Source organism: Rhagoletis pomonella, unplaced genomic scaffold (assembly GCF_013731165.1).
Source record: "Rhagoletis pomonella isolate Grant_MI unplaced genomic scaffold, Rhpom_1.0 Rhpom_scaffold_00007, whole genome shotgun sequence".
Lineage (NCBI taxonomy): Eukaryota > Metazoa > Arthropoda > Insecta > Diptera > Tephritidae > Rhagoletis > Rhagoletis pomonella.
In genome coordinates this window covers 54,322,578-54,336,190 of record NW_023458561.1, presented here as the reverse complement: position 1 = coordinate 54,336,190, position 13,613 = coordinate 54,322,578, and the positions used below count along the sequence as shown (strand labels likewise).

At 33.2% G+C, this 13,613-nt stretch overlaps 1 protein-coding gene across 1 annotated transcript in view; it reads left to right on the top strand.

The window, feature by feature from the left end:
• The window catches only part of LOC118743903 (odorant receptor 7a-like), a 40,663-nt gene extending 27,892 nt beyond the window's left edge, over positions 1–12,771 (top strand). Inside the window, exon 3 of the mRNA XM_036476666.1 lies at positions 12,745–12,771. Within this exon, the coding sequence (XP_036332559.1) occupies positions 12,745–12,771 (27 nt within the window). The remainder of the gene's footprint in view (positions 1–12,744) is intronic.
• The last annotated feature ends 842 nt before the right edge of the window (positions 12,772–13,613 follow it).

Sequence of the window (13,613 nt, the reverse complement as noted above, 5' to 3'; positions counted from 1 at the left end):
CATTATCTTAGAACAACATTACTTCCGTCGGGAAAATAGGTAACGAAGCTTCAGACGAAGTCCGTGACTGTGACATGATAATCACAGCTACTGAACTTATTCCCCACTCTTTCGAGGATGGTGGCATGACTAGGGTGGTGGACTCGGTTTTTTCAAATCGTTTCTCGACCCTGAAATTAATCAGTGTGTACAGTCCTACCGCGGCATGAGGACTGTATGGATAAAAACTAGCATTGTTAAACGCACAATTCACGTTCAAAAAGGCTGCCACTGAGCATTACTTGTGGTATAACGCTTACTTTGTACTCCCATTAAACCCGTACCAGGCTGTTTCGACCTAACTATCCTTGCGGTGAGAAAGTTGGTCCACGCTGAAGTAAAGTGTCACGTAATCTACAGACTCAGAATAATCGTTAATCAGGGAGATATTGTGGCGACCCGGAGATTTATAGGGTTAGAAGGATCTGATGGCCCAAGCTACTTTATCCTCAGTAATAATTCTATCAACTGGACTACCTTGCTTATGGGTATTAGGGGGTTCTGTCACAGGACTGTTTATATACCCAGCATTTCTGCACCCAGGGAAGAGGACGACCATCGTTTATTCTAGATTTTCTAGACTGCATTCGATATGCTTTCATGCTTCATGGCTTTTCCCGAATATAAATTACAGCATATTTGATAAACTTCTGACGGAACGATTCGTCCCAAAGTTATTTTAACAGAACCATTTATATATTTATACATATGTATTCTTTAACATACATACATACGAATATTTTTATTACCCATGCGCACTCAAGTGCTACAACGCTTTTTTCTATTTGACTCAAAGAGTGGAAGATAGAGGCGGAGACCCGAAGGAGATAAAAAGCAGACAATTATGACCAGTGTGCAGCGCTGACAAGGATTTATGACTTCAATGGCGTTGTCCGTTTGTAGCATAGGAGACAGAGCCACAAACGGGGAGCGCAAGAACAACAACACCAACAACTAAAGGCAGTATATTCACCGATAACGGTGAAGGCAATGCAAATAGAGTCGTTAAGTCCAAATAAATTATTATCAAAGGAAATGGGGTGAGAAGTTCCTGGAAATATGTGAATTTATTATAAAAGTTACGCAAGGAAAGACTGAAGCGAAGAGAAGCGAGGATAAGAGAAACTTTGATAAAGGGCGAGAGAACTCCATCGCAAAAGCTTTCATCACACTGACTCCTTACAGCGCTGCATGTTCGCACACAAATATGAAAGTGTTTATTATTTAAGATTGAAAATGCAACAAATGCAGCTGTCAAGTTGGTGTGACAATAACAATAACGAAGTATAACAACAATTGCAGTGACAATCATCAACATAAAACACTTAATATGCCAGACATTTGCAGTGCGGTTGCAAAACGGTGATGATTTTGCTGCAACAATTTTATTATTATTATAATGGTTATGTTTATTGTTTTGGCGTTTATTGTTGCTGCAGTTGTTGTTTGTTGATTTGCATGTTGTTGCGCTATGTAGCTGCTGTTGCGCAGTAATAAATGTATGATTTGTTGACAAGTGCCGAGTGGCAATAATCGTTGTATTTAGTATTCGAAATTAAATTAGGAGGGGCGAAGTATCACCATTTCTAAATCTCGAGAGAGCAATACAAAGCCGAGGTGCCTGTGAAGCCATGGTATGCTAAACAGGTAGTGAGGTAAATAGCAATGCATTTCCGCACATCCGGCCACATTTCTATAATTGTGACAATTGCATGTGTTGCTGCCGTAGGCGAAATATCTAAGACGTGTTTAAGTGCATGATGTGGCAAGTAATCGTAAACACACACACTCCTGAGTAGGTACACATGTGGGCCTACTCCTTAGCACATAACTATTTACAAATTCTTACTTGACACAATCTTGGCATTACATTTAACTATACGCAACATATGTATGTACATATGTACATATCAGTGTAGGATAAGCAAACACAAATGCAGGCCGCAAAGCACTTATGAATAATTAAAGACTCCTTTATGGCTTTTACCTGATGACAATGTCAAACAGTTTGTGACTGCAGGCAAATAAATGCAACACATGTGTATGCAATCGTGTACAGGTACACATACCTACACTTGCATGTGTGAATCTAAGTACGAATATTTATTTCGAGCACTATTTGCTTGTACTAATTACACACTGACTTGCATGCATATGTATGTACGAACTCGGTGCATAAATACATACAAATGTACGTAACATCGATTTTGTGATGAAAAGATTTTAAATTAAAATAAAAACATGATCGGTATTCTCTTATATTACATTCAAATTGGCCCCATTTAAATGAAAAACAAAAAGCTCTTTGTAAAACACAATCGTTTACATTGAACTTTTGGAGTTAATTTTGAGAGTTTTTTGATTTCAAATAAAAATGTAAAAAAAAAACAATAAAATATTCAAAATATATTTTTTGTGATTCGATTCGTTTTGTGCGTATGTCTGCTTTACGATATTAACGAACACGGTCTTCTGATCGCCCCTTTGTCTTTTCGTGTTGCATTCTAAATTAAAGGCAAAGGGTGAGAAAATTTTGTGTTCGTTTCTTAAAATGTCGCACTCTTATAAGGCCAAGAAGGGAAATTCTCTGCCCTTTGAAGATTTGTCAGCTAAGCATTCGAAAGAATTGTAGAGAAACGTGCGCCGACTAGCAGTGGCATACTTGTGAAAGTAATAATCTCCGCTTTCGATTTACTCTACACCACGGCAGCTACGATCGCTTGTATGTATGCTCATTAGACTGCGCCTTAGTTGTACAGCATTTTCATGCAATTTTTCACGAAGTGGTCAAAATTGCCTGATGTTTTGAAAAGGCCAGTAAACCATCACACACACATCGACTGTAGAAAAGGTCCCTCGGCCGAAACTTCAGATATTGGTGGTGATTTGTTTTTGTCCGAATAGCTATACACCAAAAGGATAATTTCCAAGTTCAATCTGAAGTTTTATTATAACTTCCCTTTGAAGTCTAGCGTTGATGATTTCTATAATTTTTAATAATAAAAAATTTTATTTAGCTACTTTAAAATTAAATTATCTACAAGTACAGCACTAAGTATTTTCTCTAAACTGTGATTTTCGGCTATTATCTTACATAAAGTAAAAATATTAAAAGTAAACTTTCCTATGATTACAGGGGAAAACCCCAGATTTCTCATATCGCTTATGTAGTATGTACTTAACTATTGCCTGAGTATGCATTTTTGTGTAATGAACTCCAGTTTTCTAATTTTTGTTTTCTATATGTAAAGAATTCCAATTTTTTAAAAGATGCAAACTTAAGCACTTCCAATCGTATCAAATTTCATCTTAATTGTCAAAGAATTTAAAAATTGTCAAGTTTTAATAATAAAATTTTGTGCAAACGCTCTTACTAAGACAGATATTGCCTCAAATGAACTTACAAAGGCTAGTGGCAATTCACAAAGTAAGTAACAAATATGCATTACAGTGCATACCTAAATACTTTATTCGCATTTTATCTCAAACAGCATAACAAATATCAAGGAAATTTCTCTTTTGTTCCTCTTTTAGTTACATTCTTACAATCAAATGTCAATTAAAGCAAACATGTATATATATGCACTTGAAATTTAAAATGTCACAAAGTGTATTTACTTAAGCATCGTTGACACGCTTTAGTGCTTTTAAATTGTCTATGCGGTCTGTGGTTGGCCGAAGCTAACACTGCCAAACAAACTGGCGATAATAAATAACAATTCATCTTATTTGAAAATCATTTTGTGGTTTCAACAGGGCAGTTGGCCTTGAGCTCGATTAAGAATACTAAAATGTTTTTCATCAATTAACATCAAACCAACGTCTGTAAGTTGAAAGTGCAAACATTTCAGAAAATTTGTTTAAATGTCCTCCTTTATTAAAAGTGTGCTTGACAATGTGTGTGCTGCACAGCTCTTTGCAAAAATATGTAAACAAATATCAAATTTATAATATAAACATAAAATTTGAAATTTAAAACTAATATTGCAAGATGTGCGCAGCAAAAATTGGACACTGACAACAATCTGGATCCGAATGATCTCACCAAAACAGTTCACAGCTTTCGCCCCTCGGCAGGCAATAGCTAACCTCCAAGTGTATTTCTGCTATGAAAAACAGCTTCTCATAAAACTTCAATCGCCGTTCGGAGTCGGCGTAAAACTGTAGTTTCTTCCTCTTTGTGTGACAAGATCAAGGCGCATGCCACAAATCGGAGGAGAAGCTCAGCCAAGTTCGAAGCGCCAATCCATTATTATTACAACTAGTACTATAAAACTCGTATTACGAGACTCAACGGCAAAATTTTTTCAGTTGATTACCTGTCTGTCAGCTTAATTTACTTGTACGCCATGGCGTATGAGTGAAAGGAATGTCCAATATTGGCAAGACTCCGTCGTAGAATAAGAGATATACAAGTGCTCTCCCGATTTTTTTGAGGTCTAGAGAAATGGTTGCCTTAGATAAGATACTTTTATCACTACTTAAAAGGATTTCGAGAAATATTCTAAAAAAAGCTTTCTTATTCACCACTCGTAGTGAAAAGCTATTTTGAGAGGAGGTACTTGTATGTCAGTTAGCTCGCGTCGTTCTAACAGTTTTAATAGCCGAGTGAGCAAAGCACAGGTATGCAAATCAAGGCATCCGAGTTCGAGTATTGACGCAGCGGATTTTATTATATAACTAGCAGACCCGGCGAACTTCGTCCCGCCCAAAATTAATTTTTTGTATTGAAACATTTTGGTACAACATTTTCACCAACAGTTCACGTTCATGATTTTCACTGACGCATTTATCTTCTAATATTACGTTTTGGTGGTTGTCGAAAGGCATATTTCCATTACCATCTTAAATAACCTAGCAAAATTGTATATGCATACAAAGATACGTAATAGCTTCAGTACCGTTTGAAAGGCGCCACACCCCCCTTATAAAATAGCCGCAATTTTTTCTAAGAGTATGGGAGTGATTTCTCATATATCCATACCATGTTCAAGTACTCTTACCATGAACACTTCCAGAGATATGCAGTGTGAAATATTCGGTTTGCATGGGAGGTGCCACGCACCCTTTTTCAAATACAACAAATTTTTCTTCATGACTATATGTCTTGTACATACCAAGTTCCAGTACTCTACCATGAACACTTGCAGAGATATAAAGTGTGAAAAATTTGGTTTGTATGGGAGGTGCCACGCCCCCTTCACTTAGCGGTATGAAACATACTTTACACCTTATTATCATACCTACCAAATATACACAAAAAATTTCATTCATATCGGTCAAGCCGTTTCGGAGGAGTTCGACCACAAACACCGTGACACGATATTTTTATATATTAGATTTTTCATACAAAAATACCAAAAGATCTAAAAGAAAAAAATAGAGAAAATTTTTTTAGGATAGGGACACCCTAATCGCCAAATTCCAGTACTCTATCGTGAACACTGCCAGAGGTATGCAGTATGAAAAACTCGGTTTTTATGGGAGGTGCCACGCCTCCTTTTCCAATAACCACAATTTTTCTCCATGAGTATTCGATTGATTTCATATATCTCCATACCAAGTTAGAGTACTCTACCATGAACACTTCCAGAGATATGCAGTATGAAATACTCGGTTTGTATGGGAGGTGCCACGCCCCCTGCATCTAGCGGTATGAAATATACTTTACATCCGATTCTCATACCTACCAAATATACACAAAAAATTTCATAAAGATCGGTCCAGCCGTTTCGGAGGAGTTCGACCACTAACACCGTGACACGAGATTTTTATATATTAGATAATTTTTTTTTATCTATATTTTTTTATTCAATTCTTTTGTTTTTTTATATTCTAAAAAGGAAAAATATATTTTTAAATCAAATTTTTAAATAATATGTTTTATGTATTTTTCTTTTTAATTTTTTTATTTAATTTTCTTTAATGGTTTGAATGTAATTATTTTAAAAAGAATATTTTTCATTTAGTTTTTGAGACTAATTTGTTTTTTTTTCTTTTTCAAATCTATTTTTTGGTTAGCTTTTAAGTTTTAAGTTATTGCTTTTAATGTTTCATTTAAAATTTCGTTTACCTTTTAAAACTTTATTTCATTTATTTTTTCTTTTTAAATTTAATTTTTTATTCTTCTATTAATTTCAAATTTTTAACTAAACCCATTTATTTATTTATTTCTTAGAGCTTTATTAAGCTTAGCTTATACATATTCCTTAAAATCTATGAGTCATACTCATCGCCTAAACTAAAATATAAAGTAAAAGCTACTTATATGGACCGCCCAATATCAGTGACTGACAATGTTGCTGACTTCTAAATCAGATCAAAGTAATGATTGTACGATTCGCCTGCGTGTAATTAATGTCCGTTTATGCAATCAGATAAAGTGCGAAGCAAGTGATGCGTTTTGAGATGAGCCACTTTTTAGATTATTACGGGAGCACTATATACACTCATTCATATTGCTACATTTAATATCCTTTGGCAATTCATTCAATTATTTTAATCCTTTGTAATACAAGTTGCATTTATCAATCTAGTTTAACGTTTAAGTACTATTTCCTCTTTTTGATTCAAATTATTCTTCTTTTCTAATTTAATTTTTTGTTATTTATTAATTTTTATTATTTTAAAAAGAAAAATATGTATGTTTTTTTTTTACTTTGATTTGATTTAAAAACCTGATTGCTAAAAGGACGTTTGCCAGAATACCGCTGAAACAACTTAGACTAAATTTATATTACTATACAAAATATCCAACCAAAAAACTTAAAATTTTATTAATTTGGCAACTTTTTAAAGTCTGTTAATTCACATGTAACGTCTCCTTAAATTTTAACTTTTCTTAAAAAAAAAACAATTCTCAAACCATAAGCGCAAAGCCGTTTTTCTGTGAATGGATAGAAACGCTCCAGCTCTGACAGTATTCAACGCGGTTTAGAGGACACTATTCACTATTCACTACTCAAATAGGAAGCATATGTTTATAATAAATGTTACCTTAGAAGTTAACGCTAATTTCTTTTGGTAACAAAAAGCTTCAATATTATTTTTTTTTTTAAGAGAAAATAGTCCTAAAATATTTCCATGTATAGATATATTTTTAAGCTCATCCACAAATGCATTTCACTTTAGAAATGAGGTCTCAAATTGCAGTTTGACTAAGCGTTAAGCTCCTCCTTGTATAAACTAAATAATAAATAATAAAAATATTTCTAACTGCATGATGCTCGTAAATAATGCATTTTAAGCTTGCCTTGCAAATAAAGATTACTCATATACACAAATACATATGCATAATGTAGGTACATGTGTATATGTATCGTAAATAAGAAATTGTTGAAATTTAAATGAAATTGTCAACAGAAATTTAGAAGTAGTAGCAAATAGAATAAAATCATAAATAATAAACACAAATCATACAAAATCGTTCTATTCAGAGCAAAATTGCTGACCAGAAAGTAAATGCATATACATACATATGTTTAGAGGAGATTAAGCTCCTACATATACATAGATATATGTACAAATGCATGCATGTATTTATAAGCGTATATATGTATGCATAATATATGTACATATGTATTAGTTTATGCGTACATACATATTCACACTTTTCTCAATTCTCAAACAAATGACCACTAAATTTTAGACAAGTCAACATTTTGAGTAAATTGAAAGAAATAAATGAAATTTCATGTTGTCGACTGAAAATTAAGTATTTATACAAAAGCTGACCAAGCAAATTGCCTACAAATGTATGGGATATACATACGTATAAATATGTGTATTGTGTAAGTAGTTTTCCAGTTATTTACATATGTACATAGTTACTAAGGATGATTTTAAATATTTTTAATAATAAATGATTGTAAATATGCACAATTAGAAAGAAGTGCCCTCATTTTTCACTAACTAACTGTAGAATAAGGGTATGTATACCTCATTTTTTATAAATTTTTATAAATAAACATCTCTAGAACTTTATAAAAGTACAGTAAAATTGAGAAAAATCGTGTGATTCTTGCATATGGATCGCTTTTTTTTGAATATGGGCCATATCCTTTCATTTGAACTGTTAATTTTAAAATTCGGCAGAACGTCTGCTGACCTTCTCAAAAAATGGCTTCGCGTATTATATGTATGTATGTATATAAAAATAGATAGATAGACATGACTTTTCGAATAGGTGGCAACCCTCGTTAAAAATATTTTCAAAGCAAAGCTGTATTGGATCTCTTTACTAAATTGGACTTTTTAAACAGATACCATCCCTCTTTAACAGTTCTTTCAAACTAAAATCTTCTCAAGTCTCTATCGTTTGACACTGTGATAAATAGCTGAACAACCCTGGAGGCTTTTGTTTAAGCAGCATTTAATGTAGAGGGAGAGGGCTGACAATCTACCTCTACCTGCCGTACACGCCTACTTTGCGGCACAGTCGCCCTCACGAGGAGAGTTTCAACTGGTACTAGCGGTAGAAATTTCAGACTTGTCCAAAGAAATCAAACTTGAAGGCATTTAGCCAAGGGTTGATTAAGTTCTGCAAACGCCACTACGGCATATATATTTTTTGGCGGAATTTTTAGCAGTGCAAGAGGAAAACGAAAAGTCGACCATGGGAAGCAGACAGGGGGCGCCGTTAAAGTATAGTCGGAAAGCTTCAATCCATCCAATGCTTCTAATCCTTGTCTAATCCATGTCTAATTGAATGTGTTTATTTCAGAGAACCATCGATATGTACAAGTATTTACGTATAGGTTCTTATACAAAATTTTCAATTGCAACACTGCTTCAAAGCAGTCAGACCTCACATATTAATGTGTATTTACACCAGTACATATAAGCGTACATATATATATTTAGTAGTTAGTAGTTTTACTGCTGTGATGTAGTGGTTAGCAGTGCAAGCTTCCATTCCGCAGTGCTTCGATTCAAGCCCTGGTAACACCAGCATCGCAAAAAAATTAAGAATAAAGGTTTCTTTTTAACAGCGGCCGCCCCTCGGCAGGCAATGGCAAACCTGCGAGTGTATTTCTGTCATGCAAAACAGTTTCTCTTTGGTAGGCTGCGTAAAACTGTAGGTCCCTCGCCATCAAGGCCCACGCCACAAATCGGAGGAGAAGCTCGGCCAAACACTAACATATGTGTAAGCGCCAATCTATTATTATTATTTTTACTGACATACATACATACATTGTGGTATTCATTGTTTTTGTTTTATGTTCACACCGGCTGCTATTTCTCCTGTTGCACTAATAATGCTTTAAATTACACTTGTGGCTATTCAGCAGGAAACCAACAAAGGCGCCAACAAACAGCGACAAGCATATTACACACACAAATACTTACAACAATCTAAAGTAATAAGGATGTAAAAATTAATACGTTTGCATGTACGTATATATATTTGCACAAGAGTACATACATACATATGCGGATGTGCTTACATACAAATAATCTTAAGCAAACTTTTGTACGTAAAGCTAGGCATTAAATGTGTACCAGAGTGTGCCATAAAGTGTGTACATATTTCTATTAACGTGTCTGTATATTAGTACAGCTATCAGTGTTTAGCACAGGCATAAATAAATGCATTGCATTCGCCAACAATAGCAGCAAGGATATGTAGAGGATACTTTAATATTCACACATCCTGCTGTGGGCATCCTGTTTCTTCATTATTACAATGAAGCTGCTTCTGTAACCGCCTCTACAGATACCAAATCTAGGCAATGTTGACTCATGAGTGGCTTTCTGCATCATACATATGTATGTATGTATATGCATGAGTACAGCTGCAAAGCATTATCTTTAATGCTTCTTGTTTACCGCACCAGTTCCATGGTGATATTCTCCTAAAACTAGTATATTCTGCAGAGTGATGTGCATACCTAAATACTTTTGTACTTAAAGTACTCGTTTGTGTACAGAATTCTCAAATACTTAGTATTTGAAGATGTATAAATATTCAAGTAAAAAAAACTTGGGTAATTAGGAGTTGCTAAAATACTCAAGTAAAAAACAAAAAAGTTGGGTATTTAGGAGTCGCCAAATACCCCAGTAAAAACACTTTGGTATTTGGGAGTTTGCTGAATACTTAACAAAAAAACTCTTAGATAACAAGGAGCTGTTAGATACTAAAGTGCAATAAATGAAAGTATTTAACAGGCGCCAAATACTCTAGTCCAAAATAATCAGGCACTTTGGAGATGCAAATTACTTTCACTAAAGTACCAAGGCATTTAGTCGATGGCTAAATACTTTAAAGTTAAATACACCATGATTTAGGAGAAAACTAACATTTTACCTTACACTCACCTCAATTTACTACAGTCGATATATTTATCATCATATTTATCGATAGATGTATCGATATAATTCATCGACAAAATTATCGATGTTTTTATAAATATATTTATCGATATTTTTATCGATACATTTATCAATATACAGTCCAAAGAAGACCGAAAGTCCTGAAATAGTCCCGAAAATGCCGAAGGAGCTCAAAAAATACCGAAATAGCCTTTAAAGTCGAAAATCTTGAATTAGTCTCGAAAATCCCAAAATTCTTTACTTTTCCACTGACTATAGAGCAAATATTTAGTATTTAATCAAGTCATAAGTACTAAGTGGTTTTGTATTCAGTATTTAGTGAAGCCATAAACATTAAGTACTTTTGTATCCTGTATTTAGTAAAACTTAGTAAAAAACTTAAAGTACTGCTCAACGCGGTGTTTTATTAGGTGAAACTAACTAAATACTTTTAGACCAAGTTTTTAGCGCTGTGAAAATAAGTAAAGACTAGCAAAATCGGTATTTATTAACATCCAAAATACTTAAGTAAATAGTACTTTGCTTTTTACATAAATACATAAATAGTTTTCTACTTAGTACTTAATACTTAATAAATACAATTTTGCCCATCACTGATTCTATGTACATATGAACATAAATAGGTATTGCAGACGTGCTATGTAAGCTTCTTGTAAATAAATAGTTCTGTTTCTCTCATCGTCTACCTCAAAACCCGGAAAACTATCAATAAAGCTGTGGTGTAGATAGTGTTGGCCAAACCTATACTAGAAAAACAAACATTCCCTGCGCAACACAACAATAAATATGTGCAATACATAAACATTCTGAAATGTTGTTGTTCTAAAGTTGGTCATTTGTAAATCATAATACAACTAAAATGTTGAAGTTATAATGTAATTTACAACAAATTTTGCTTATTTTAATGATGCCAGTAATTTGTGTGATGTATGTAGAGGAGTATTTTGGTAGGCTTAGCATACATTCAAAGGAAGACTTGAGAAGTAGGAAGGTCTTAAAATATTTGCTATTAACTAATTATGAGCCAGAGATTGTAATACGGCAGTGTATTGAATTTTGGTCGGAATTGATTTTAAAGGCCCTTCCTAAATTAAACCTTTTGGAAGTAGATTTCATAAAATTTTAAAGGCAATTTTTTCTCTCAGAATTTTCCGCTATGATTTCGGCTATCAACCACAGTGACGTGCTGAAAAATTAACCAAAGAAAAACTGTGTGTACTTCCGCAAATAAACAAAACCTAATTGACGCGCACATTAGAGTGGTCATAATTAAAACCATAATTTTGTGCAGAGGAAAATGTGAAGTTGAGAAGGAAAATGAGTATGCAATTTTTATTGCCATTATATACCTAATAATTTCAAACCCAAAAAATTCCACATCCGATATCTCTGTTTTGAGGTAGCGATATGTTTACTTTTTACCAATGTAATTGTGTCATATACCAGGAAAGCGAAGTTGGCAACACTTACATACTAGTTAGTGAACATTGGCATATGTCTCAGTTGCGACCGAATCTTGTCGGGTGGTTCAAATGGTTTTCGTAAATATTGGCATAAGTCAAAAGCTGTTAGATATATTTTTATAGGAAATAGAGTTGAAATCGAAAGTACATACACAAAGTGCTGTGCGAGCGGGCAAAAATCTAAAAAAAAATTGTCCCAAATATAGACGTAATGGGTATTGTTGGATAGGTAATTTATCCTTTATCAAGTTTACGGTCCCAATTTTTGTATAAAACGAATAGTACACAGCAAAAAGGCCCTTGAAGTTGACCCATTTTAAACCAAGTATTTTATTGCAAATAAAAATTTAATTTGTTGAAAATAAAAATATTACTAATGTTTAAAGGCGTAAATCTAAAAATCTTGTAAAATCATGTTGTTTATCCCATGAATCAAAAGTATGGCCTTTTATCTGTTAAAAACAAAAAAAAATGCTACTTTTTTGTACTTCGCAAAATAATCTGCTTTTAGTAAGGGTATAGAAAACCTTATTCCCTTAAAAACAAAATCGAAGTGAAACTGGCTTCTTTTTTTATCATGGTAAATGCTATACAAATAACAAAAATTTGCTTTTCTAAATAATTATATAATCACTTTATATTATTGAAACATGAAAAAAGGAAAGGAAAATAAAAAGTGTGCCAAAGAATTATATAAGAGAACTGCAAATTTTAAATCAGTACCAAGAAAGTTCAATATAAATTGATTGCCTTTATACCATTATGTTAACTGCGTCCATCAATACTTTTCTTTATTTCTTGCCAAATATGGCAAAATTTTTATTTTCCTCTGACACCCCGGCCAGTATTGTCATACTGTATTTCAGCTTCCTAATTCCCTTAATTAAAGTATATTTGATTTTTTAAACAGGTGGTAACACCATTACGTGTAGTTTAAAAGAGAAGCCTTTTCAAAACCACTTCGATTGATACACATATTGTAATAGCTAATATGTTTAATTTAGTGAAAAAAATTGGATATATTTTTTAACAGGTGGCAACCCTTTCAAAAAGATAACAATCAATTGCACATCTACAGGCCAATTCCTGCAATTTGACACCTCACTTTTGATAATCGAACGAATTATATGTATGTACTTACCGATGCAAATTGTATTTTTGCCTAATTTTTATATGGAGCCAAGCACTGTGAAACATGGCGTATGAGTAACATTCTCATCTCATCTGAGTAACGTATACGCCATGTACGTACGTTGGAGTTAAATGTTTCCGTAATAAATGGTAGATCCAATGTAACTTAAAACATACAAAGAAAACAATTAGAGAGTTGCCATCTGTTTGAAAATTGCAGTTTAAGTTAATTGATAAGATAAAGTAAATATCGCAATATGGCTGTCAAAAGAAAGAGGTATATTATTATTATTAAAAAAAACAGTTTTGTGGAGGTTGCCAAATGTTTTAAAATTTTCATTGAATTTAACCGACAAGATAATTTAAATATTACATTATGGGTATCAAACTGAAGAGGTTTAGGAAAGTTTGCTTCCGAAAATATTTTTGAGGAGGTTTGCCACCTGTTTGAAAATTTTTATTCAATTAAATTGATAAAATAAATGAAATATGTATTACAATATGCGTATCGAACAACACAAAAATATTTTTAAGGTACAATGAAATTAAGCAAATACTAACAAAACAAACATACATAGTCTATACGAAAAACGATTGTGCCTTAACGCAAGCTTTCCTATTGACTTTCCAATAACATTCAATTTTAAT